The 26,107-nt window shown below is 42.5% G+C and overlaps 1 protein-coding gene across 2 annotated transcripts; it reads left to right on the plus strand.

Annotated features, from left to right (window-relative positions):
* The first annotated feature begins 163 nt into the window (after positions 1 to 163).
* Positions 164 to 15,709, plus strand: LOC103056864 (urokinase plasminogen activator surface receptor-like). Of its 2 annotated transcripts, XM_025166099.2 has the most exons (8): positions 164 to 1,920; positions 2,320 to 2,375; positions 4,918 to 5,037; positions 6,761 to 6,895; positions 9,352 to 9,492; positions 10,719 to 10,862; positions 12,686 to 12,823; positions 14,422 to 15,709. In XM_025166099.2, the coding sequence occupies exons 2-8, from the start codon at positions 2,330 to 2,332 to the stop codon at positions 14,628 to 14,630; spliced, it is 933 nt and encodes a 310-aa protein (XP_025021867.1). In that variant the 5' UTR covers positions 164 to 1,920; positions 2,320 to 2,329; the 3' UTR covers positions 14,631 to 15,709. The 2 variants fall into 2 exon arrangements, with proteins under 2 accessions (XP_025021867.1, XP_087996050.1); XM_088139924.1 differs by having other exon boundaries at positions 164 to 2,375.
* The last annotated feature ends 10,398 nt before the right edge of the window (positions 15,710 to 26,107 follow it).

Below are 26,107 nucleotides of genomic sequence, written 5' to 3' on the forward strand. Positions count from 1 at the left end.
CCAGCCAGCATGCTGGCTGGGGAATTCTGGGAGTTGAAGTCCACACAGCTTAAAATTGTTGAGGTTGAGAAGGGCTGAGCTAGATAGATGTTGAATTGGTGTGTGTTTGTGCAGGAGTGTATGTGCACCGAACGTATATAAAATTGCATGCTGAGCAAATTATCAAACAAGGCCCTCCCCTTTCCTTCCTGTTACCTCCCATGTTATTTCCCAAACATCATTAATAAAAAGATGTAAGAGAAAACCTATTAGATCTCAGATTCTTTGAAATGTCATCCCATGTCAACATCGTTAGAGCAGTTTAGATGACAGTCTTGCCTCCTAGATACAGTAGCGGTATTAAACCTATTAGACCAGTGTTTCTCAACCTTATCAACTTCAAGATGGGTGGACCAACTCCCAGAATTCCTTAGCCAGCATGACTGGCTGTAGAATCCTGGGAGTTGAAGTCCACAGATCTTGAAGTTGCTGAGATTGAGAAACACTGTATTAGAGACTGAATGTACTCATTTTACTGCTTATATATTTGGTGGTGGGAAGGAGAAGAATGAAAAATTACACTGCTGCAGCTTGGAGTTGAATTTTGGCAGTGTACTTTTGGGAGAATTGGTTGTGAGAACCCCTAAATAGGTTGTGGGTCTATGCTCATCTGAGTGGCTGCTGTCCACTGTCCTAAATCAGATTTATGTCTGCTCATAGGCCAAACAAAATGAAAAATAACATCTTTCTAAAACAAATTCCAGTCCCAGAGAGGTGGTGTTACTTTGAAGGAGCAGCTACCAAGAGGTGGGGTTAGGTTGATTTCATATCATTTAGAATAAGCTCCTTGGAAACACACAGTGAACTTTTCCTGTTTATAACTGCACAGTATTGCCAACTCACCTTGGGTCTCAAGAGAAAAGCAGATTGTCAGATTAAACTGAGACTAAAACAGAGCAGGGCTGTTGCGACCCGGCATAAAGATCTAGGAATCTGGTGGATTGGAGAAGACTCCTAGGAAGACATTCTTGCTGGGTTCCCACAACCTGTTTAACCTTAAAATCCAGATAAGAAAGTGCAGTTGTATTCTCATAACATGCTATGGTTTCATGTAATACCTGGCTTGCTTGCTTATTTATTTATTTATTTATTTATTTATTTATTTATTTATTTATTTATTTATTTACAGCTATTTGTACTGTATGCCTCTTACTCACTAGACTCTAGGTCACTCTGGTTCACTAAATGACACCAAACTGGTGGTTAAGACAGCACATACAGTAGTTTCTTGTGACAAGCTGAATCACAAATGACTCAACTCTGTTTTAACCTAGCTAAGTATGTTGTCTGAACCTTAGCCTCCTGGTGTTAAAAGTTCAACCATAGCTAGTTGAAGTTAGGTTTCCAGAGAAGGTGCTGTCATGCTAAAATCGACTTACTTATATCTTAAAACCATTCTAGGAATGATTTTGGAGAAGACCTGAACCTCAGTACAGCAGTTGAAGGAACTGACACTCATGGGCTTTCACAAGGTTGCCCAAATGTCTCATTGCTTGCTTGCTTGCTGGCCAAACGGTTGCACGTGTTGCAATTTTAACTGCCTGGTTGTTTGGAAATACTGCGTCCTGTGGGCTAACTGTACATAATACAATATATATTCTTCATTCAAGTGATGCAGGGAAAGGAGGAGACAGGACTGGACCATAGGTAGAGTTTCACCAAAATTGAGACAGCTCTTTTGAGAGGGTATAAAAAAAATTGAACAAAGCGATGTGGCATTACATTTGGCTTATTCAGTGAAAGCCAGAGAAGCAGGAAACTCCACCCCTCTGCTTATCCATTTGAAGGAGGGGCAGTCCAACTGTCAACCTGGCTTGGCCATATTTCGCTAGGAATATGTTCCAGGACATCCCTTCATCTCAGCAAGGTCATCAACTGCCGGTAAGATAATACAAACTGGTGGATTGCCGATTCACTTTCTTTAGCTTCTTATTTTAAGCAACCTGAAATGTCCAGACTTTGCTCAGCTTGTATTCTTTGAATTCCTTTGCTTGGGATATACCTGATCCCTCATTTTATAAGGAACGATAGGTAGAGGGGGGGCGAAGGAGTTCAGGGGTTGGTTGTCTCCAGCAGAAAAAGGATGGGGTCAGTTCTGAAACTCTCCTCTTCCTTGCTCTTTAGGCACAATTAGTATTTTTGCTACAGATCCTACCCACAAAGCTCCTGTGGCAGAATCCTGCCCCATCCGGTAGATACTCATTTCTGAAACTGATTGTGGACCCATTCTTTGTCTCCAAAGCATATTATAATTTGCCGTGTTCCCCCCTTCTTTGATAGAGTTGCTGTGATGGTTAAAGAGTCCATTGCAATCTTCATTTTCTGTCTTGGCATAGGTAAGTGCAGATTATTTCTCTCTGTTCTTGTGTGTGTATAAGACACACCTGAAGCCCCCCAGTTTAAGTATAGTTTGGCATTTGAAATGCTATCAATGTATTGTTTTAAACTAAAGTTGTCTGGATGGTTTATAAAGTTAAAGCAAAGATGAAGTCTTCAAGTTGGGGTTGGAGTCTGGTGATGCATCTATTCAGCTTTCTCAGGATGGTATGGAAAGGATTTCCTGGTGCCTCCTTCCATTTTTTTCACTTCCACTCCAACCTCCAGTCCTGTGGTTTCTCGTTTAAGGACCAACACAGTCTGTGACCTACTAATATATATATATGTGTGTGTGTGTGTGTGTGTGAGAGAGAGAGAGAGAGACAGAGAGAGATCAGTCAAGGTCAGTTGAAGACCTTAACACTGAAGACATTTGTTTTCAAAAGTCTGGCAACATAGACCCAGAAGTTCATGTATTGTTTTAAATAATAAGATGTATCAATGCTTGTCATTCCAGGCAGTAAAACTACTCAGTTAAAATACAGTCCCCATTGGATTCCCCATCCATTTAGCGGGCTATATCCTGCATTATTGTTTTTAAGAATGCCATTCACATGGGGGGCAAGGAGAAGAAACCAGTGGATCTCAACACTGGTTCATAGACACAAGCATCCTTCTTGAACCAAATGTCCAACAGATGCATTGCACTAACTCCCATCATCTCTAGCCAGCATAGTTTCATGTTACTAGGTTGGGAAGGTTGACTAGATGGTTACACAGCAAACAAAGGGGAATTAAAAATGAAAAGTCTGCATTTGCACAACTCACTTAACAGATCAGTTATGCCTAGTAGCTATATTTGCACAACATGCTAAACTTGCTGACCCTTAACCTTGATTCATTAACCTCGATTAGCCTTAGCTAGTTTATTGTATGCCTGGGTTACCATGCTGTGGGAAAATGGGGTTTGGATTGCTTATGTTCTGGTGCACCGGAATTTTTATTTGTTTCAAACCCATTTATAGAAGTAAAAAAATGTGTATGACAATAGTCACCATGTAATGCAGCCTCAACTTTAATCATCATCATAATTGAGAAAGGAAAAAAATAAAGCCTGGGAAATTATGTTCGAAACAGAACAACTCCAAAAATGTGACTGGAAAGTCTTTTTCTTGGCTTTTTTTTGGTGTGTGTGTGTGTGTGTGTGTGTGTGTGTGTTGGACTTGAAATATTGACATATCCAGAAGGCACTGATGCAAATCAAATGTAGTTTTTCTCATGTTAGGGTTGCACAATACTTTTTTAGCTAGCCCCTTGCCACAAAAATTTAAAATGTTGAAGTGTTAATAGAATCAAAATAGTGGGGATGTAGCCAAGAATCGTACGCAACTCCAACACACAATTGACCCAGAGACGGTTAAGCATCTTGCTGATTTCAGTCAAAACTGTGGTTTGTTGTTGTTCAGTCGTTAAGTCATGTCCAACTCTTCGTGACCCCATGAACCATATTGCGCCAGGCCTTCCTGTCCTTAACTGTGGTGAGCAGAGGACAAACTGAAACTCTGAGTTGCACCTCCATCAGCAAGGCTATTGCAACCAGCCAGTCCTTCTTAAACATTCTGTGACATGCCCAGTATATACAAAGCAGTTTTTTTTGGTATTAATCGGAATGTAAGATCACAGGAACAAAATTCATGTTAGTCAAATCAATTCTCTGCTGATTTATGGTTCCATGTAATGCCCAAACCAGAAAAATGATTAATTCAACAGTTAGCTGAACTTTATTTGTGGTCCAAACCAAAACATCCAGCATATTACAATACCGTATAATCAAGTAAGAACAAGGGGAAAAACCAGGAGATTAAAGAGTTATTATAATTAGAATGTTTTCAGATGAAATTTACAGCCGGAGGATGACGCCTAGAGCAAACCTAAGACACTGCGTGTATTAATGCAATCAGGAGAACCAGGAAAGAATGTAAAAAGGAAAACATGAATCAGCTTAAGGAAAATAAATTAATAAATGGCTAGATAATTAATTGTCTCACAGCAATAGCGATGCTTCTTGACATTTTGGTGAAGCACAAGCGTAGTATCTATTCTCATCAGTTTGATTAACTCATTTCCCAGGAGAAGTTACTGTGTGCGCCAAACCAAACCAATGATACATTTTTCCTTAAAGGATGAGAAGATGGAGTTACTGTATGCCTTAAAGAGCTCTACAGATCTATCTGGATAGATCTCCTGAAAGCATGCTTAGCTTGTGGGTGATGTACAATTTAGTGATATGGTGCTAGAATTTACCACCCTCTTAAGATGGCTATTGCAATCTTCCCAAATTGGTGTGGTACATTCGTATGGGGACTGCCATTCCAAAATTCCCAGCCAGATTTGGAAAGGCTGGGTGATGCCTGGCAGATCATGCAGAACTGAGCTAGGAATGATCAGAAACCCAGTCCCACCATATCTGGAGCATGCCCGTTTGGAAAGATTACAAAATTACATTATTCAGTGGAGATAATGCTGAATATTGATTCTTGTCATCCATATCTTTTTCTTCAGCCAATGGCTTGGAATGTCATAAGTGCTTAGTTAATGAAGGAAACTGTTCGATGGCCCAAGTGGAAGTTTGCAAGCCCAACCAAAATGCTTGCTTCTTTGTGATCAAGAAGTACCATGGATGTAAGTCTTGTTCTTTAAAGGTTTTGTGTGTCTGTGTGTGTGTCCCTTTGAGTCAGTTTTTGACTCCTGGTGACTTCCTGGACAAGTCTCTGCAGTGTGCTTGGCAAGATTTCAGAGGAGGCCTGCTATTGCCTTCTTCCCAGGAGTGAGAGAGAGCAACTGGCCCAAGGTCACCCAGCTGGCTTTGTGCCTGAGGTGGGACTAGAACTCACGGTCTCCCAGTTTCTAGCCTGGTGCCTTAACCGCTACACCAAACTGGCTCTTCTTTAAAGGTCAGAAATACATTTGCAGTGATTTGGCTGTATTTTGCTCCCTGTTTGTCAAAGACAAAGAACAGATTCCTTTTTTTTCTCCAAGTTCTTCAAGAGTCAGAAGCAGATTGCTGCTAGAGATATACTGTGTGGAGAGGATGGTTTGGAATATAAAAGGGATTGTAGGTCAGCAGCTCAAAGTATTGATTCCCCTTGCTCAATATTCTATAGAGCAGTGTTTCTCAACCTTGGCAACTTTAAGATGGGTGAACTTCAACTCCCAGAATTTGAGGCTGGCTGGGGAATTCTGGGAGTTGAAGTCTACCCATCTTAAAGTTGCCAAGGTTTAGAAACACTGCTCTACAGAATCTTGGGGTAGCATTCCACTGAGGGTTCAGATACCATGTGGGTACCAATAAACAAAGATTTAAATTGCCAAATCAAATTTTTGAGGTATTTTGCAACCTTGGAAAGGGGTAGTTTAAAAAGTGGGAATGGGAAATCTTTTGTCTCTCAGAGGCCAGTCCTCAACCCCTTGAAAAATGCCAAAATGTGAGGAAATTGGTCAGAAATATGCTTCTGTTGTTGGTTTTTGAGTTAGGGTAGGGTTGGAGAGGGAGTTGCTGTTCGCATTCCCACTCTGAATTTTGGATAACAAGCAAACAAAATCAATTCTCTCAAAATTCAGCCATTTTGCCACCAAATTTTAGCAGCATGATCTCAGGTATTTTGGGGGCACAGGTTGCTGTGTTTGGTTTAGATAGTAGGTCATCCTAGGCACAGGGGTCTGTTACAAGCCACAGCTTGTCATGATATTGTGCAAATTACATAATCCATGGCATTCATGTGGTGATGTCACAACATTCGTGAGATCATTTGCCCCCTTGTCCCCCAGAGGATGACTTTGTGGGTCCAGGTCTAAATGGACTAACAGTCTAGCACAACATCTGGGATCTTCCAGGCTAATTTCTTCAAAGAAATACATGCATACCTTCTCTAAAAGCAACCAAGTAATTTTTCTCTAGCTCCTACAAAATTAAATAAGGAACAACAGCCATTAGCCACCAGCTCTCAAAGGCAATTCAATAAATGTCAGGCTTGTGAAGTAGTTCAGACAAGAAGCACACCCAGGAGTACTAGCTCTATCTTTATTGTAAGGTTACATTTACAGAATCTTGCAAGTCTGAAAGTACATCTCTCCCTCTCGCCTTCACAGTCCAGGAAACTAGGGAGGGTCCCTTCTGAGACACTTGCCACGCCCCAATTCCTTCTGCAGACTCAGGTGACATTTATCTGTTGTCTAGTCTTCCTCCTGTCTCCCAAGGTCATTCCCACATACTATTACAATACAGTAAGTCACTTCATAGATTGCAACCAACTGTACAAGATAATTCTACAAATCCCCAAAGACTCTTCAGATAGTACTTCCACCTGATGGTAAGTAATCTTGTAATTTATTCTTTTCTCTGTAGTGAGCGCAGATACGGCCAAACAGGGCTGTGGATCCTCAAATGCTTGCCGACGGTACTCTGCGGGAACGAAGGGTTCCTTGTTCCGAACCATGTGGTGTTGCTCTTTGAATCTTTGCCAACCTGTGCATTTGCAAGGTATGTAAAAGGGCAAGCAACAGGTGCATGTCAGGAACCCAGAATGTAACACCTGCTGAGGAAGTCTAGGTGGCTTGTGGGTTTGTGACTTCGTAGCCAAGTGATTTTGGGAGCCAGAGACAAAGTTCCTTGAACATGTCAACTGTGTTCCATGGCAGTGAAAGAAAACAAATTCAGCCCAAGATGCTGCAAGTGTTATGTGTACAAAAATGCTGCACGGTCAAGGGAGTGTGCAGGGGTGCCATATGCATAAAAAAAGTGCAGAGATTTGATCACGGTGTCTCGGCCACTATCTTGAGTTTTTTGACCACACCCCATGGACCTCCTTATGCAAGGTGAAGTTCTGATGCAGAGGGGTGGAAGTCAGCCTTGTGTTCTTCTTTGTATTTTTGGTGCCTTCGAGTCAAATCTTGCTAGCAACTACAAGGACATGTCCCTGCAGTTTTCTTGGCAAGATCTTCAGAAGTGGTTTGTCATCGCCTTCCTAGGGCTGGGAGAGAGGGACTGGCCCAGAGGCAACCATCTGGCTTCATGGGACTAGAACTTATGGTCTCCCGGTTTCTAGCCTGGTGCCTTAACCATGACACCAAACTGGTTCTTGGTGCTTTTTTGAAATGCTCCATTTCATTTTGCCAGAGATTATGGGGAGGCTGAGAAAGGAAGAGAAGAGAATGCAGACCTAAATAGCCAAGAGTAGTGGGTGGGTCAGTAGACAACATATCTCATCAACTGTAACATCAACTATCTAAGAAAGAGAGTGATCAATATTTTAGACTGCACTTTAGACGAACGGCCTATTGGGATCCTTACATTAAAACAATGTATTTCATGGGTGGTCAGAGCCCCAAAACTACATATAATACAGCCCTTTATCTGAACAAAACATTACAATTGAGAACTGCCTCTTTGGATCTGACAGGGGTAAATTGTAGGGGTGACACAGAAATAAGATTTGCGTTTTCTTTTACTTATGTCTTTTACTCCATTTTCTAACATATGGCCTTATTACCGTTCTGTATTTTGTATTCTGATATGACTAATCAATAAAGTATTATTATTATTACAACAATTGTAACTTAGCCCAGGTGAAGAGAAATCTGGGAAGAAGCATTTCAAAGCATTCAAAGAGACTTACCCTTAATGAACTCACTATTACTGAAGCTGGGGATTTCCTATTACAGTTTTCAAGATTCTGGATGTACTGCAGATTAGCAATAAGCCTTAGAATAAGACTAGCTGAAGTCTGTAGTTCTTGCTTCCTTGAAACTTGCCTGGTTTCACAATTTCCCTTCCTCCTTGGGGTTTTCCATCCCATTTCTACTGACTAGATCAGTGTTCCTCAACCTTGGCAGCTTTAAGCCGTGTGGACTTCAACTCCCAGAATTCCCCAGTCAACATTTTGTGGTCATGTAGCATGCTCTTATGGTTGGATTCTGGGGAGGAGAGGACTTGACCCCTTTAGTCCCCCCCGCACTTTTATACTTCTTTTAATGATTTCTCCAAACTTGCTAAAAGCATCCCCTTGTTTGAGAGTCCCTCCTTTGCAGTCTGCACCACTCACTTTTTGAATTTGCTCTTAAAAAGAGGATAACTAATGCCATTTCTCTGGCTCTTCCTGGGCCTGGCCCTGTCTGAGAGGCTTTTGGAGCCACAAAAATGATGCTGAGGTCCAAAGGTCTTCCTACCCCATTCCAACAGAATTGGAAGATAGCAAAGCCCAGGCTAATCAGTGTCCTGTAATGGCAGAAGGGTCTCTAACTCCAGACTGCTAGGTGGAAATTGATACTTGCAATATCTCCTAGGGAATAAAACAATCCCTCTGCAGTCCTTCCTGCCACAGACCCTGGGGTCCTTTCCCACTTGCACGAAGCATGGCACATACATGGTCATTTCCCGTGGGTGAGAAAGCCTAAGTCCTCTTTGGCTGTGCTACCCTTAAGTTATGTTTTCCCTCTTCTTCCAACACTGTCCAAGGACAGTCTCAGGTGTATAAATTCTGTTAGATTTTTGTCACTCATTACCTTGGATGGAAGTCAAGTGGCAGTTAAGTAGACCCAGAGGTAATAGGCAGGACAGGGGTTGGCAACGGGGACAGCCGATGTCATGCTGATTCAAGGATCAGCATGACATTCAATTCTAATTCTAATTCATCCTAATTCAAGGATGAACGGAGGGCAGCATAGCTCAGAAACGGTGAAAGGGCCAAAGTGCCAGACCCTGCTAGTCATGTTGCTTGAACTAATTTGTAGGGGTCTCTGTCTCCTTCTCTTACTTTTTTGTGTACCCTGAGGGCATCAGGAGAACTTTAAAAATTTGCACATTAATCTTTTGGTAGGTTCTGGTATGTTTGCATATATATATTGACGGTGGTTTGATTGTCCCCAATTATGGAGCTCAATCTACAAATTGAGTGAGTTCTTCCATTCTCTCCTCTCCCTGCCTGTCATTTTAAACAGTCAACCGAGATGGATTGCAAAACGGGGTGGTGTGTCAAGGTTGCATTGGGAGCCCAGCAGAATGTGGTCTAACGGCCCCTTCGAAGCAATGCTATGGGAGTGCAGATCAGTGCGTGCAGATTTCCCAGCGCTTCCTACCAGGTACAAGTGGGTGTCGATGTGAGATAACTCGGCAGGGTTGTGTGACAAAACACACAACTTCTCTGTTCCAGTTGGTTGGCAGGAGGTTTATTCTTGATTTCCGTGTGTCACTTTGTAATTTTCTACCATAGTGAAAAATAGCTATTTTCCTATTGAATTAAAGAAAATAATAGAATTAAAAGAAACCTCTCTCTTTAAGGTGCAGCAATTTATTGTGTAAGTGTAGTTCATGAGCAGTTTAGGCACAATTCAACTCTATCCCTTAGCTACACTGAACAAGTAGCACAAATTTAGCAGGAAGCTTTTAATTAAAAGCACAAGACCTCAAGCTTTTATTTTATTTAAGTGGCTGGCCAACCTGCAAATTTACTGAGTAAACATTACAGCTGGATTCTGGCTGTACCATGCTTAAGAAATACTCTGGAGAACCAGTGTTTTAAATCCACTTCCAGTTAACTACAGAAACATTAGACATTGCAAATTGAAAGCAAACTTAGTCTGGCACAGCCACGTAACAACTCTGCAATTGCCCTATAGAAAAGTTATATATATTTTTCTATATAATAGAAGAATACATGGAATTATTTTTAGATGAATGGTTAGAGTACTGCATATAAATTTTTAGCTAAAAAACGTTGAACAGACCAGTGTTTCTTAACCTCAGCAACTTTAAGCTATGTGGACTTCAACTCCCAGAGTCTGGGGAATTCTGGAAGTTCAAGTCCACACAACTTAAAGTTGTTGAGGTTGAGAAACACCTATCTAGTTAAATGTTAAATTGCAACTGGTGTGTGTCTGTGCAGGTGTGCGTGTGCATTGAATGTACATAAAATTGCATGCTGAGTAGATGATCAAACAAAGACCCTTTCCTGTTTCCTCCCATGCTGTAGTAATGTTTCCCAAACGTCATTAATAAAAAGATGTTAGAGAAACACTTCTATTACATCTCAAATTCTTTGAAATGTCATCCCATGTTGACATTATCAACTTTAAGATGTGTGGATTTCTCATCATTTTCAACTTTAAGATGTATGGACTTCTCAACCTTATCAACTTTAAGATGTGTGGACTTCAACTCCCAGAATTCCTGGCTGGCTGAGGAATGCTGGCTGAGGAATTCTGGGAGTTGAAGTCCACAGAGTTGCTGAGGTTGAGAAACACTGGAATAGACTATGATAGACTATGATACTGAGGCATACAAATCATTGGATGATTGTCCTCTTCAGGGGAAGAGCTAGAACCCATCATAAAGGGATGTGGAAATAGTTCCTTCAAAGATGTGCAGGTGCTCTACCAGATTGGGAGAGATGTTGCCTTTCTTGACCAAAAGGTCTGTGGCCAGTCCAACTGCAATAATAGGAGTTTTCCAGGTAAGTCCAATAAAGTCATTGTACTTTTTTTTCATCTTATTCTGTCATATTGTCAAGTCCCTGAATCTTTTGAAATAGGGTAATATAGAAATAGATGTGTACATAAATTTAAATATCAATTAATAAATATCAATATAAACCCCATAACCATATCCAGTCCACCACTGGATGGCAACAAAGCAGTATGGAAATGTAATGAATTAATAACATAATATACTCTGCTTGGAACTTTTACTAATGCCATATTGAGTAATAATTGCACAACCTCAGTAATTATCAGTTTATCCACAGATAATTTTGTCTTTTTGGAAAATGTACCTTTATTTTAAATAAAATAAAAGGATGGTGATGATGAGGATGAGGATGATAATACTAATGACAAAACAAGTGTAGAGTGATGTTGAGAGGGAAGAGGGAAATAAATATCTCTATATTTATATATCCGTATAGTTTTCTAATGGAAAAAAAATAAAAATAGAGGCAGAGAAACAAACAAACAAAAGAAATGTAATGAATTGCGCTGACTGGTAAGTGATTTGGATTTTTTTGCAGCCCAGATCTGGTAGCCCTACATGAATATATTTTTTCCCCCGGAAGGAAATTGTTAACACCCTCCTTGTGAGCTCTTTGAGGTAGTCCAGACAGGAAACCAAAACCATGAGGACTAACACTACCTTTATTTAAGGTTACAGTAACAGAATCTTGCTAGTCTGAAAGCCCTTCTCTGCTCCTTTACTTTTACTTGCCAGAAAACTAGGGAGAGTCCCTTCTGAGAAGGTTCTCCACACCCATTCCTTCTGTGGGCTGAGATATCTCGTCTGACGGTTGCCCTGGCTGTGGCTCTTCCTCCTTTCTCCCAATGTTATTTCCACAGCCCATCACATGGTTGCATCAGTTGGACCAAGTTTCCTAGTCCAGATTGCCCTTTCCCTTGAAGGAGTCACCAAGTCTTGACTCATCACGAGGTCTATCTTGCGCTAGCATGTTATCACCTCCCTGCCCCTCCCTATTTGTTGCTTTGTCGGTTTGCTTCAAGCTGACACACAGTTCTGCAGATCCTGTTTGGTTGTAGAAGTTCACGTGTAGGAAATGGACCCATGGCTTGCAAGCAGAAAGAAAGAAAGGTTTTTATTTATTTGAGAGTCAGTTTGGCCTAGTGGTGAAGGCACCAGGCTAGAATCCAAGAGATGGTGAGTTCTAGTCCCGCCTGAGGCATGAAAAACCAGCTGGGTGACTTTGGGCCAGTCCCTCTCTCTCAGCCCAACCCACCTCACAGAGTTGTTATTGTGAGGAAAATAGGAGGAGGAAGGAGTACAGTACTAGGTGTGTTCACCGCCTTGAGTTATTTATAAAAATAATAAAGGCGGGATTAAAAAAAAATGGAATCCCTGAAGTGCCATTCAGAGGGACTGAGTCAAAATGCTCTTACTGAAAAGCAGCAACTGGATCACTTTTAGAACATTTTCCAAGAAAGCGATAGGCATATCAGTGGTTTTTGGTTTTGCTTTATTTTAATTGGCTGTAGGAATTCTTTTGCAATGCTTTTATGTGATTGTTTTGTGTTTCCATACCTTTTATTTTATAAACCACTTAAGATTATTTGGAAAAAGGTGGGAATGAATGAATGACTGAAGACAATGAAGACCAGCTTTCTACTGGGCTTAGTTATAAGCTTACAATAAGTAAAACCTCTACAGCTATTTAACTACTCTAACTTTCTAACTGCTTCCATTTCATCTGCTTTCCTTCGGGCCTCCTGGGTTCCCCTTGCAGTTGGTAGAAACCATGATCTCTGCTGCAGCTTCTTTTCCTTCTACCTGCAGAGATACCTGCCGGACTGCCCAATGGGCTACAGTGCTACACTTGTCGAGATTCAGGGCATGGGGAGTGTGCCCTCAACAAATTGCAGCGTTTGAAATGCACTGGAGCCATGAACCGGTGTGTGCATATCATCAAAGCAGGTAAAGAGAAGGCCTAGAAAGGGAGTAGGTACAAAAGGGAGGGAAAGACAAAAGTTCTGTATCCCAACAAATTGCACGGAATTGTTCGGCAGTATTTTGCTGCCGGATGGGACGCGCAGGGAGACTAATCGAAAGCTAAATGCATTATGTTTTGAGGTTAGCCAATTGCTCTCAAGAGCTGGTTTACACATAACACCTAGCCGGGTTTTTTAAACTATGATTCCGTGAACAAGCCATAGAGGTTTGGTTTGTGTGTAACTTTAAGCCATTATGGCTGGTCACACATTGCAGTAGGCCAAAATTAAACCAACCGCGTGATAGCTTAGCATTTTATGTGATCCAGGCGGATGACTAGGAATGGCTGGAGATTTTTAGAAAGTTCAGAGCTTTAATCTTCACACGTACTGCGTCAATGAAGGAGGCTGATTGAAATGTGAATGGTGGGATCAGAAGCACCAGACTGGTTGCCTTGTGAGATCTGATCAGAAGCATAAGAGTGAAACTACCGACTGCTGTGTTGAAGCCTTTTGCCATGATCATTTTGCATATTTGTGAATAAACACGCACATTATAACATGTCCATATTTTCCAGAGAACTCCGTTCAAGCAGAGCCAAACCAGGATAGGTGGTTTGGAGAAGTGTGGTGATCATAACAGTGAAAGTTTATGATACAGCAGACTTTCACTGTTATTATCACTGTACTTCTGCAAGTGGTGAGAAATTCCAGGGGCACCATACAGTACCTGGTGTCTGGAGGTAGCATATCTATTTATTATCTATCTATCTATCTATCTATCTATCTATCTATCTATCTATCTATCTATCTATCATCATCATCATCATCATCATCATCATCTATTGTTTAGCTATCATCTATCTATCTATCTATCTATCTATCTATCTATCTATCTATCTATCTATCTATCATCATCATCATCATCATCATCTATTGTTTATCTATCTATCTATCTATCTATCTATCTATCTATCTATCTATCTATCGTCTGATCTATCTAATCTATCTATCATCTATCTATCATCTATCTGTCTGTCTGTCTGTCTGTCTGTGTCTGTCTGTCTGTCTGTCTGTCTGTCTGTCTATCTATCTATCTATCTATCTATCTATCTATCTATCTATCTATCTATATCATCTGATCTATCTAATCTATCTATCTATCATTATCATCTATCATCTATCATCCGGATCTATCTATCATCTGTTTATCACCTCTATCTATATCCATCCATCCATCCATCTCCAGGCACCAGGTAGATGAAATCATTCCTGTTGAAGTAGTACAGCAAAACGGCTTCCCTTCAAGAGAAACTGCCTCTCACATTATTATGTGACTTGCAGTTCTCTTCTCACATCTGGAGTATGTCTCCTGCAGAAGCCCATGCGTGGGGTTCTGCGAAAACAGGCAATTCTTCTTTTGATGCAATGCAAAATTCCCCCTGTGGGGATGGATCATTGGGCACAAAATTTTAATAGCACTATTTGTCTAGGTTCCCTTGGTAGTTCAATCAGAAAATTGTGTTAAAAAAATATAAATTTAACCACTGCTACATACATTTAACTATTGTTACTGTTTTCCAGAAAATAAAAGCACAGCTGTGACCATCCAGAAAGGCTGTGCCACGGAGTCCATGTGCAGGAGAGACACAGATATATATCTTAGACTGAAGGGAGAAGATTCTCATGCAGAATGTTGTAAAAGGAATCTTTGTAACAAAGCCCATAGTCTTTCCAGCCCAGAACTGATGACAATTCTCAGTTTATGGTTGGTGCTGAAGGTCTATCAATAACTATCATTGGTTCATGGATATCCCAGATAGTTTCACCTGTGGCACAGATATAAATTTGGGATGTTTTGGTGGTTTTTTGCATCTGCCATTCAAATGCATAACTTTCGTTGCCCTGTGTGATCTCAAAATGTTGCCTTTCTTTCTCCCAGTTTGCACACCAAGAACATGAAATTTCACTTGAGTTGACCTCAACCTCAGGTGACACAAAGATCTCTAAGTAATTTTCTTGGCAACAATGCAGAAGTGGGTTGACATTGTCTTTCTCCAAGATATTTTTCTCAACTTTCCAGTTGAGACTAAAACCCTGGTGGTCTCCATCCAAATAATTACGAGATCCTGATCAGGCAGCAATACAGCTAGTGAAACTATAAAGCAGTGTTTCTCAACCTTGTTGTTGTTGTTCAGCCGTTAAGCCGTGTCCAGCTCTTTGTAACCCCATCAACCTTGGCAACTTTAAAATGGGTGGATTTCTATTCCCAGAATTCTCCAGCCAACTGGGAGTTGAAGTCCACCCATCTTAAAGATGTCAAGGTTGAGAAACACTGATCCAGACAGACAGGCTCTGCTCAGGTTCTGGTGCTTCTGTAGCACAGTCAGTGCCTCCACCCAGACAGGCCCACCACCCAGACATCTCATCCAACACTATCTAATGATGTTGAGCAATGATCAGAGTTTTTCCTCAGGATTTTTTTTTTTTTGATACAATTAAACATTCAGACCATTTTGGATAGCTGTGATCAACACGTGGATTCTTTCAGATGATTTTTGAGGGTGTGGGTGGGCAAATCAAAGCCACAATTCCCCTGTGAGACATGGACACTGCTAGCACACATGGTTGGAGATACTTCCTCCATCACATCCCACTTTTATTTTTCGATCTGATGACTTTGGATGGCAGGTGGCAGAGGTTTGGGTTTGGGGGCTACCCATGGCAGACTTTGGTTGCAGATTCAAGGTCAATCAAAACAGTATGTAGAGTAAGTGGCTTCATTTTGATTCTTGGGTTTTTAAACATCGGTCATGTCCTCTGTGTTGGCAGAGATCAACTTCTTGTCATCGAATGATAAACAAGCAAATAAATGGGCTTTTATTGCATTAAGCCTGAGAACCTCCTGTTGTTCTTGAACTGGAAAAGTGTGGCTGAGATGGGTCTGCAAAGCAATTGATCGGTGGGCCATGTGGAAGGGCGAATTCCCCACCCCGAGCGAGCAGGCCTTTCTTTTCCCTCCTGGGATCCGGAGGTGGTGCCTGGGAAAGAAACAGCCCCCCCTCCTCCATTGGAGAGGTTGTCCTATAAAATGGGACTGAAAGCAAGCTTGGGGGGGGGGCAAGAAAGGGGTCACGCCAAGAAGACCGCAGGGAAGCGGGAAAGAGAAACCTCCAGCCCAAAGGCGAGCAGGTCAGCCAAGAAAACTGCAAATTCCTGGAGCTGCAAGACCGGCTGAGAGATGGGGAGGAAAAGAGCCCGGCTGGAGTCTGCAAGGGCAGCTCCCAAAAGAGAGGACCGGGGCTGCTGGGGAGGGGGAAAAACCCACTGGCAAGTGTACGGAAAAGTGAAAAGGGTTTGGCTGCAAGAGCTGAAGACCTGGGTGAAATGGAGTTAAGGAACAGTTAACTTAGTGTTACAAGCATAGAGTGATTACTATATTTACTAGAATACTATGTTTAATTTATAGGATGTTATATGGTCCATATCAGTGTTGTCCAAACTTGGCCACTTTAAGATGAGTGGACTTCAACTCCCAGAATTCCCCAGCCTGGCTGGGAGTTGAAGTCCACTCATCTTAAAGTGGCCAAGTTTGGACAACACTGGTCTATATAAAGGAAAGGAGTTGAAGGAGGTTACCTAGGATAGACAGACAGACAGACAGACAGCTACCTGGCCATCCCTCTGACAACAAACACCAGTAGCTAGTCAAAAGCCCGACTTCGCACAGCACACTCACTTTAACTCTGGTTCCTTTGTTATTAAAACCCTGACTGTGCACTCTCCAAGGATAGAAACAGAGTCGAGAAGACAGAACCAGCTTCAGACTAATTATATTTAAATTAAAGGCTGGAGGTTGTTGTTTCTTTTCTCCTCCAGAGAAGTGACGGCAGTTTCAACAAAGGATTCAACAAAAGATGAATACTTCTTTTTGCGTATCATTCAACAGGTTTGGTAGGCTTTGGAGTTGTTCTCTAAACCTGCCAAACTTGGTTTCCTAGAAGTGGTACTGAATTCCTATGTTTACACTTAATAGGAAGCAAAACCTATTCAGACCTTCCTTCCTTCCTTCCTGCCTGCCTGCCTGCCTGCCTGCCTGCCTTCCTGCCTTCCTGCCTTCCTGCCTTCTTCTCTCCCTCCCTTCTTCCCAACTGTCTTCCTTCCTTCCTGCCTGCCTGCCTGCCTGCCTGCCTGCCTGCCTTCCTTCCTTCCTTCCTTCCTTCCTTCCTTCCTTCCTTCCTTCCTTCCTTCCTTCCTTCCTTCCTTCCTTCCTTCCTTCCTTCCTTCTTCTCTCCCTCCCTTCCTGCCTTCTTCTCTCCCTCCCTTCTTCCCAACTGTCTTCCTTCCTTCCTGCCTGCCTGCCTTCCTTCCTTCCTTCCTTCCTTCCTTCCTTCCTTCTTCTCTCCCTCCCTTCTTCCCAACTGTCTTCCTTCCTTCCTGCCTTCCTGCCTTCTTCTCTCCCTCCCTTCTTCCCAACTGTCTTCCTTCCTGCCTGCCTGCCTGCCTGCCTGCCTGCCTGCCTTCCTTCCTTCCTTCCTTCCTTCCTTCCTTCCTTCCTTCCTTCCTTCCTTCCTTCCTTCCTTCTTCTCTCCCTCCCTTCTTCCCAACTGTCTTCCTTCCTTCCTGCCTTCCTTCCTTCTTCTCTCCCTCCCTTCTTCCCAACTGTCTTCCTTCCTTCCTTCCTTCCTTCCTTCCTTCCTTCCTTCCTTCCTTCCTTCCTTCCTTCCTTCCTTCCTTCCTTCCTTCCTTCCTTCCTTCCTTCCTTCTTCTCTCCCTCCCTTCTTCCCAACTGTCTGTCTTCCTTCCTTCCTTCCTTCCTTCCTTCCTTCCTTCCTTCCTTCCTTCCTTCCTTCCTTCCTTCCTTCCTTCCTTCCTTCCTTCCTTCCTTCCTTCTTCTCTCCCTCCCTTCCTTCTTCTCTCCCTCCCTTCTTCCCAACTGTCTTCCTTCCTTCCTGCCTTCCTGCCTTCCTAATTTGTGAGCTTTCCTCTATTGCTCCTAACTATGGCATAAACCTGCCCTGGGAAAAAAAAATTTTTAAAGTCCCCAGGACATGGCCCTCTCCTTGTCCCCAGTCTCTGACTCAGGCAGGCTTAAGTTGTTCTTAGCTGTACTGGTGTTACAGGTATGCTGCCCCCTTGATTCCAACATGGCCCCAAGTGTTACCCAAGTGGGTAAACTCAGTAGTGGGAAAGAGCATATGTGTGTTTGTGCAAGCCTGAAACACGTAGTCCCCGTTGGCTTTTACTGCAGCCTGGCCCTGATGCCAGTTTCCCTCCTCGCTGTCACTGCTGCTAGCAAGCCTTAGATTTGCTGATACTTCCTTACAGGCACGTGAAGGTATGAACTCTACGCTCATGCAGGATGATCGGTTCTGCTCACTTTCCAGTCTAGCAAAGAGCTGCTTAACAGTCTGAAAGGAGCACGCTGTCTCCTCGCGGGGGTAAAGAGAAGGTTGCATTTCAGCATTCGGGCAGGAGTGAATTGCTTCTTCTCTCTCTCTATAGGTATGTGTGGGTCTGTATGAAATGTATCACACATAACATGCCAGGCTGAAAGAAGTGCTCCACTCTCTTGGATAAACTTTGGGGCACAAAGGTAAATGACCTGCTATAGTGCTTCCTCTACCCCTCCATCATTTAAGGCGATTGAAAGCTCTTTTGCAACCTATTAAAAGCACAATTACAGGTAGTCCTTGACTTACGACCACAACTGGAACTGGAACTTCCATCACTAAGTGATGTGGTTGTTAAGTGACATATGCCTGATTTTACGACTTTTCTTGCCACAGTCGTTAAGCAAATCCGGCTTCCCCCATTGACTTTGCTTAAATGGTGATCACATGACCCTGGGATGCTACAACTGTCGAAAATACATGCCAGTTTCCAAGCGCTCAAATTTTGATCACATGACCACGGGGATGCTGTGACAGTTGTAAGTGCGAGGACTGGTTGTAAATCACTTTTTTCAGTGCCATCATAACTTCAAACAGCCATTAAATGAATGGTTGTAAGTCAAGGACTACCTGTACTCCAAGCTACACAAAGCATCGGCTTCCTGTTGTGAGGCATATTCCACAAGAAGAGAATGTGCTGGCAACCTTGCACTCAGGCTGCCTGTAATGCATGTAAAAAAGGGTGAGACTTTGATCACACAGTTACAGCCACCGTCTTGACTTTTCTGACCCCCCCATGGATGCTTCTGCTACTCTTTATATTTTTTGCCCTTGGTAACCCATATATACGTTTGTCCGTATGTACATTTACGTATGAATAAGTGCCAATTGTCTATAGCACACAACCAATAATAGTCTATGAAACAATATTAATAGTATTAGTCTATGAAAGCTTATAGAATGATAAATGTGTTTGTCTTACAAGTGGCAGAAGGCCCCTTCTTTGACTCCTGCCGCAACTGTTGAATGTGGGAAACTTTTGTTTGGAGAACAGTTGCAGCCAGATGTCCTGGTTCATAAAGAGGCAGTGGCCTCCTGCATTGCAGGATAATTACAATAATGAAGGAGGTGCAGCCAACTCAGGGAGGGACCTTTTATCTGCAGAAGATGAGTAACAACTGTGGAAATCCTGCTGAACGTTCACTGGGCAAGTTGTAGTCACAAGCCAAGTTCTCCTGCCTCCAAACCAGCTACAGGAGCCCAATTTGGGACTTCAAAGAAGGAATGAAGGAAAGGTCCTACAGAATGGTAAACTGATTGCCAGTAGAAGAAAAGAAATTTATGCAGAAAGCCCTGCCCCTCAACCTGTATCCAAGGTAAGAGTGCCTAGATTGACACCTGAGCGGCTGCAGTGTGTGTGGGTGTGGAAACATCTCAGCTGAGACATGATGATCTCAGAGGTGTCTCTTAATGCTAGAAATCTCTCCCAACTTTATTTTATTATTATTATTTTGTATTAAATCAAGGAAGTGTCCCAAAGTCTTTGAGGGACAGGATAAAGCCATGTTTTATAATGATCCACCTAGGAATCTCTCCCCTCCCGACATATGTGGGTGATCCCAAGAGGAGCTGTGTTCTGCATCTCCTCCTCACCTCCATGAATTGAGGTGGGACCTCAAAATGTCCCCAGTGTTATTCCCAGCTGTGCTCTTTATGGCAGTGTTTCTCAACCTTAGCAACTTTAAGATATGGGGACTTCAACTCCCAGACTGGCTGGCTGGGGAATTCTTGGAGTTGAAGTCCCCATATCTTAAAGTTGCTAAGGTTGAGAAACATTGCTTTAGGGGAAGAGGGAAAAAGAATAGATGTTTTTCAAATAAGTTGGTCTGCCATTACTGATCTTATTGAGGACTTTCTGATAGTTTTTTTTAGAGACTGCACTTGGAAAACCATGTTCTTTTTAGCTTCAACTTGCCTCACAATGCCTATTTTTAAAACATTTAATGTCTGCTCCTTTATCCTTTATAGCATTGACTCTTTTCTTTCTCTCTTCCAGCTTTTCTCTTTGTTCTTGCTTTTTATTCATACATTGATTTTATTTTAATTTAACCCCAAGGAATTGAGAGCATATAGTATGGTCTATCAATTTCCAATTTAATCATCACAACAAATCAGTGAAACAATCAGGGGCCTAACCTCACCGATGGGTACATCAGCTTGGATCTCTGTTCCCACCCAATATTATTTCTCCTTCTCCTTTTTGCCCTCCAAAAAAAGAGGCTGGATTGTCATGTACAATTCTGCCATGACTCATCTTAGATCAGATTCCAGCTGAGATGTCTGTTGTAATCTCCCAATGGATGTTTTAAAACCCCAAGGAGAGTAGGGGCAGTGTGCCAATCATGAGACTGTGACTGGATTGAATTTTACTATGTTTTCTGTCCCTTATGGGAACTCTAAAAGTTGTAACAGACCAAAGAAATATTCTGGCATCTGATCCTCCTTAAGTCTGCACTCAGCAACCTTTTCACATCATAGTCATCTTCCTGTCTTTTTTTTTTTTATTAAAAAAAGGGCTAAACTCTCATGACTTCATGATTTGGCTATGTCATGACTTTATGGCCACTTTTTCAGTTAGCTATTTTAACCTGCCTAACTTCCTTCCTTCCTTCCTTCCTTCCTTCCTTCCTTCCTTCCTTCCTTCCTTCCTTCCTTCCTTCCTTCCTTCCTTCCGCCATTGAAACATTTCTACATTAGAAGGCAGGGAGTCAATCCTAAAGAGGGATCCTTGTTTTCTTCCAGTTCATCATCATCATCATCATCATCATCATCATCATCATCGTCATCATCATCTCAGTAGCACTTTAGGTATGGTTTGCCCATCATAAATGATTATCTACTTTCATCACGTCTGTAGGAATTGGTCCTCTGGATAATTAATCAACATAAGGAAAAAGATCTCATGTAGGTGTCAAAACCCTCATCCAGAACCGTGTGGCCAGGCTCTTCAGCCAGAGGCTGAACTCCTCAGTAGTGTTGCCTTATCTACATGTTTCAGTCCCCTATGATTGTGGTTCAAACCATGGTAGAAGCAAGGAGAAGTTTAGAGGGAGGTGATTTGGAGGGAGGTCACTGTCTGCTGGTTCAAAGCAATGAACAGTGGCACCATCAGCAGGCTAAGAAGGACTCTTGTGCTACTTATTCCCTGGCCAGGTTGTCCATTGCAGAAAGGACTCTGGCAGCATATCATGTAACTAATTGGCAGTTTGGGCATCAAAGCTCCATAGAAGGTGGTATCTTGGCAGAATTCCTGGTTGGCACATCCAGCTCGGATTCTGGTGTTGTGGGTATAATCTGTATCAGAACAGAAAAATGAAGAACAGTCTTGTCTCAGGATGGGAATGAATATGAATGCCAAGTTTTCCCAGTAGGGCTAAAGTATCTGTAATAAGTCCCAGGAAAAGTCACAGTGGATTAGATCAAGGGCCATTCTAATCCAACATCCCCTTGAAAGGAGGGATTTGACAACCATAGTCTCTAGGAGAGATGCATCTGGGGCCTTCCAAATATTTGATGAACTGCTGAATGCTGGCCATCATACATAGGTCTGATGGGTGGTAGTGTCCAGCAACAGAGAGAGGACCATAGGTTCTCTAACACGGTTTTCTCCCCTATCTTGGCAACCTTGCAACTGCAGAGCCAAACTGCCCTATTCATGAAGAGGTTTGTAACTAATAATCACTGTGTTTGCATTTGGAATGAAAACACAAGTAGGATGGACTTTCCCTGCTGAATATATGCCTGCCTTCCAGAGTTACTAAAGACAAAGCAGTCCTTCCAAGAAAAAAAAGTGGAAAATGTTTAGGGCAAGGTCACATACACTTCAGACATGTCACTAATCCATAGGAGAAAAAGATCCCCTCTTCCCTTCAAAAGAAACCTAATTGTAGCTAAAGGGGGAGTGGGAGGGATTTTTTTTGTGGGGTGGGGAAGTTAGGACACTGCATTTTTTAAGATGCTGAAGTGTAGCACAGTAAGAGTTCTTGTCAAAGGCATGATGGGCAGTCATTCAACTGGTCAACTTCCCCCTTCTCTAATAATCTCAGCGAATGAAAGCTGCCCTGTGAAAAATACAGGAGGAGAAAGCTGGAAATCTTTGTGTGCTTTGCATGTTCAGGGGGGTGTCAAAAAATTCAAGATGGCAGCCGTGACCCTGCGATCAAAGCCCACATCTGGTTTACATGTGTTGAGACGCCTGTAAAAAAGAGATGAAGTTTTGATTGCAGTTATAGCCACCATCTTGATTTTTCTTCCTTCAACACATGATTTATAGAGATATCTGGTAAGTTTTAGTGAATGTTTTAAAAGATAATTAATGAGGGCCAGTGATCTGCCTAATAACTGCAACTACAGAGCTACTGCCCAGCATTTCCCCTGATCTTGGATTGTGTTTTGGCTTGCCTAGAACAGTCATGCACTGGTCCATGGTTCCCATGCAGTCTGCCAGTTGCAGGTTCTCTATGTTGCATTCTCCGTTGCCTTCCTCTAAGCAGCTGTAACATTTCAGCCCGTTGGGCTCTCTGGTCAAAAATTCTGAAATGGAGAACATAATCCTGGGAGAACCCTTCCTTCCTTCCTTCCTCCCTCCCTCCCTCCCTCTGCAATGCATTGATGCAATTTACATGCCTGAATTATGTAAAAACTGGAACTGCAGATTGCTCCAAAAATACAGTAGCTTCATTCTCAAAGCATTCATGCATTTTAAACTTGGAAAAAGAAATTGCAATTGCTGTTGGGTTTTTCTTTTGCATGCCATCTTGAATTAACCCTGGATTAAGGGTCCTACCCCCTCCAAATTTATGTCAGTGTAAAAACAGAGAAAACTGAAACTAAATTTAAGCCTAGGGTCACCTGGGAAAGAATTGTTGTTGCACTTAGAGCCTTCACAGATTCGGATAGCCACGTAGCTGGTTTCGCTACCTATGCTGTATGCTAACAGTCGTTCTTCTTTGGGATAATCTCCACAGCCCTTGATGATAGGCTCCACCAGACCAGTTTCTGTGAAAATGCAGGATATTAAAAACGCTTGACAAGATCAGAGAAAGAGAGAAATGCTTTTTCCCCCTCTCTTTTGAACAAAGCATTGAATTAATCCTTCTGCTACGTTTGCAAGCCAGAATGACAGGTAGCAGGTCATATGCCCCAGGAAAGCTCTGGAATGTTATATAATGTGCACGAGCTCTTCAGTGAGATGACCATTTATGGTGGACCAGGCAGTTTATCTATTTTAATGGATTTCTTTCACAACACTGGTTCTCCTCTGACGTTAAAATGAAACCTATGCTTCTGTGCAACGCACAAATATTTGGCAGAGAATTTGCAGATCCCTTTCCATATCGATCTGCATTTTTCCAGGCAATTTGCAGAAAGATCCCACTGAGCCAAATTTAAATATAATTTGGGTAAATATGCTGATTAAGCTTGAATAGGTTAAAATAGGGTTGGAAAGTTTGCGATTCTTTGTGTTACAGGAGTCCAGCCATTGTCTTAGCATGTTTTGTGAACCAGGCCACCACATAAGCCATCATGTGGTTTGTTGACGCATAGCATGTGATGTGAACTCAGCCACTGTAATTTGCTAACCTGGGTTTAAGGTTTAACATACTGCATTGTGTGAACTCAGCTTCTGTAGCTGTAGCCTCTTCTTGTTATCAGAATGTCAGTTTTGTACTACATTTAAACCAACATTCCTGAAGAGTACAACCCAGCATCTATGCATCATCTACACCACAGTTGATCTTTCTGATTGGTATAAATTATACATAATGAGTTTATTTGCATATATACTTCTTTTGCATGATTTGAACAACAATTCTATGCCCATATGGAGTAGCCCATTTGAACACAAGGGACCATTAATTTCAGATATCAGTGCAGCCATCAAGAAGACCTAATTTTTGATCACCACCAATCATATCTCACCCTTGGTGAAACATGGTACCCTTCTTATGTACTGGATTTCAAGTTCCATAATTTCCAACTACAGTAGTGTTACCTGTTATGGAGAATGATCAGATAGATGCTTGATCAAAGAAAACTCTTGAAAAAAGAGAATATCTGTAAACTTCTCCGATGGTTTACCTGGCAACCATTGACGGGAGATTTCCACACAATGATTTTCTCTGCCTCTGCACTGGGCTGTGGGAACATCAGTCCCACTACATTCACCCAAGCTGCCTATACAACTGTAGCATTCCAATCCGTTGCGCTTGGCTGTATAAGTGACTGTAAGGGGGCAAGAAAGAATAGGTTGAGGATGTTTCTGTTCCCTTTTCCACCCTGGATTATATGACTGTCCCGAATTCTGAAAGTGAAGCACAATCAGAGCAGGAGCAACAAGGATGGTAAGGGGCTTGGAGGCTAAATCCTACAAAGAGCAGCTAAAGGAACTTGATATGGTTAGTCTAAAGAAGAGAAGCTGAGGGAGACATGATCTCAGTCTTCTATGTCACAGGCAAAGGGTGTGGATTTATTCTTGCATAGCTTCCAAGGGTAAGACAAGAACCAATGGGTGGAAGTTTTACAGAGGGAGATTCAAATTTGTATTGAGGAGGAATTTCCTGACTGAGAGAGCTATTAACTGCAGAACTGCCTGTCTCCTGAAGTTATGGGGGCTCCATCCTTGGAGGTTTTCAAGAAAAATTGGACAGCCATTTGTCAAGGATGGTATGAGGACTCCTGTGCTGGGCAAGGGGTTAGATGACCCCCAAGCACCTTCCAACCCCTTGATTCTATGAGGAGGAACTGGATTCTCCTAGGCATTGAAAGAGGAAATGGGTGCATGAAGATCAGTGGTTAATGCCAGGCAATTGCAGGTGTGGGAATTGGGTTGAACAAGATCCAGGAGAGAAGAGAATTCTAATCCAGATATTTGGGGACATGGATATAAGGGTGCCTGTTTTGCTCTCTGGTGGATCCCTTGTGCTACTGTGAACTCCCTGTCTTCCATATTATTCTACATCTTAGAGTCAGAACAACACTTTACTCAGGGTAGTATCTTTTGTGGGTGAAAGATAAGGATCCTCTAATACAGTGGTGGGGGACCCACGGTTCACCAGTTATTGTTGGATAGGAGGAGAAAAAGCTATTTGGGCGAGATGCCCTTCTACTGAGTGAGACCCTCCAGTGTACTTGGCAATGGAGCTCCAGATGTTTTTATTCTTTGCACTAAGGATGCCTCAGACCTCAGGTCCCTCTGCACATCAAGCTATGCAGCACTGGGTTGCTCTGCTGAGCGGGCAGCCCCATGCAAGGAATAGGAGAACATGGCAACCCATCTCTCTGGCTGGCTTTCTGTGAACCTAAAGTGCTCCGAGCTCTGCTTGTCTTCACTTCTGCAGGGATCCTATTCCAGAGTCCCTTACCATTGTAGGGAACAGCATTGCAAAGATCCTGAGAACAACAGTAGATGCTTCGGGAAACAAACCCCCTACGGACAGCGAAGTATAACTGGCAGTGCTGGGGGGTTGTACATCCTCTCTTCAAGGTCTCGCTCATGGGGCCTAAAGAAGAAAATAAATTTGGCAGCCGCTCTCAAGGGGTTTGGTTAAGCTCTCTTTCCCTTCCCTCCTGGCCTTGATGGGAGAGGCTGAGGATTGAACCTAGGGGCTTTGGGATGCAAGACCTGTGTGTCTTCCTTGAGCTCCACTCTCGTCTATGGCTCTTCCAATCCAAACTGAACCAGAATTTCCACTCCGACTTCCAATGGAAGACGTAGGAACAATCACTAGAGACAACAAAGGAAGGTGTCCTGTCCAGAGATGTTAAAGAGCAGAGCAGCCTTTCAGACAAAATAGATGGCAACTCTCATCACCCTC

This window comes from Python bivittatus, unplaced genomic scaffold (assembly GCF_059951505.1).
Source record: "Python bivittatus isolate LINGU-HERP-01145 unplaced genomic scaffold, Pbiv_v1 ctg000310_np1212, whole genome shotgun sequence".
Taxonomy (NCBI): Eukaryota; Metazoa; Chordata; class Lepidosauria; order Squamata; family Pythonidae; genus Python; species Python bivittatus.

Bases quoted from the DNA above. Each gene is read 5' to 3' on its own strand.
- LOC103056864 (XM_088139924.1), top strand. From the start codon at position 2,330: ATGGTTAAAGAGTCCATTGCAATCTTCATTTTCTGTCTTGGCATAG. The intron at 5,038-6,760 runs GTAAGTCTTGTT...TTTTCTCTGTAG, and splicing joins GATCAAGAAGTACCATGGAT to TGAGCGCAGATACGGCCAAA. The intron at 6,896-9,351 runs GTATGTAAAAGG...CATTTTAAACAG, and splicing joins CCAACCTGTGCATTTGCAAG to TCAACCGAGATGGATTGCAA.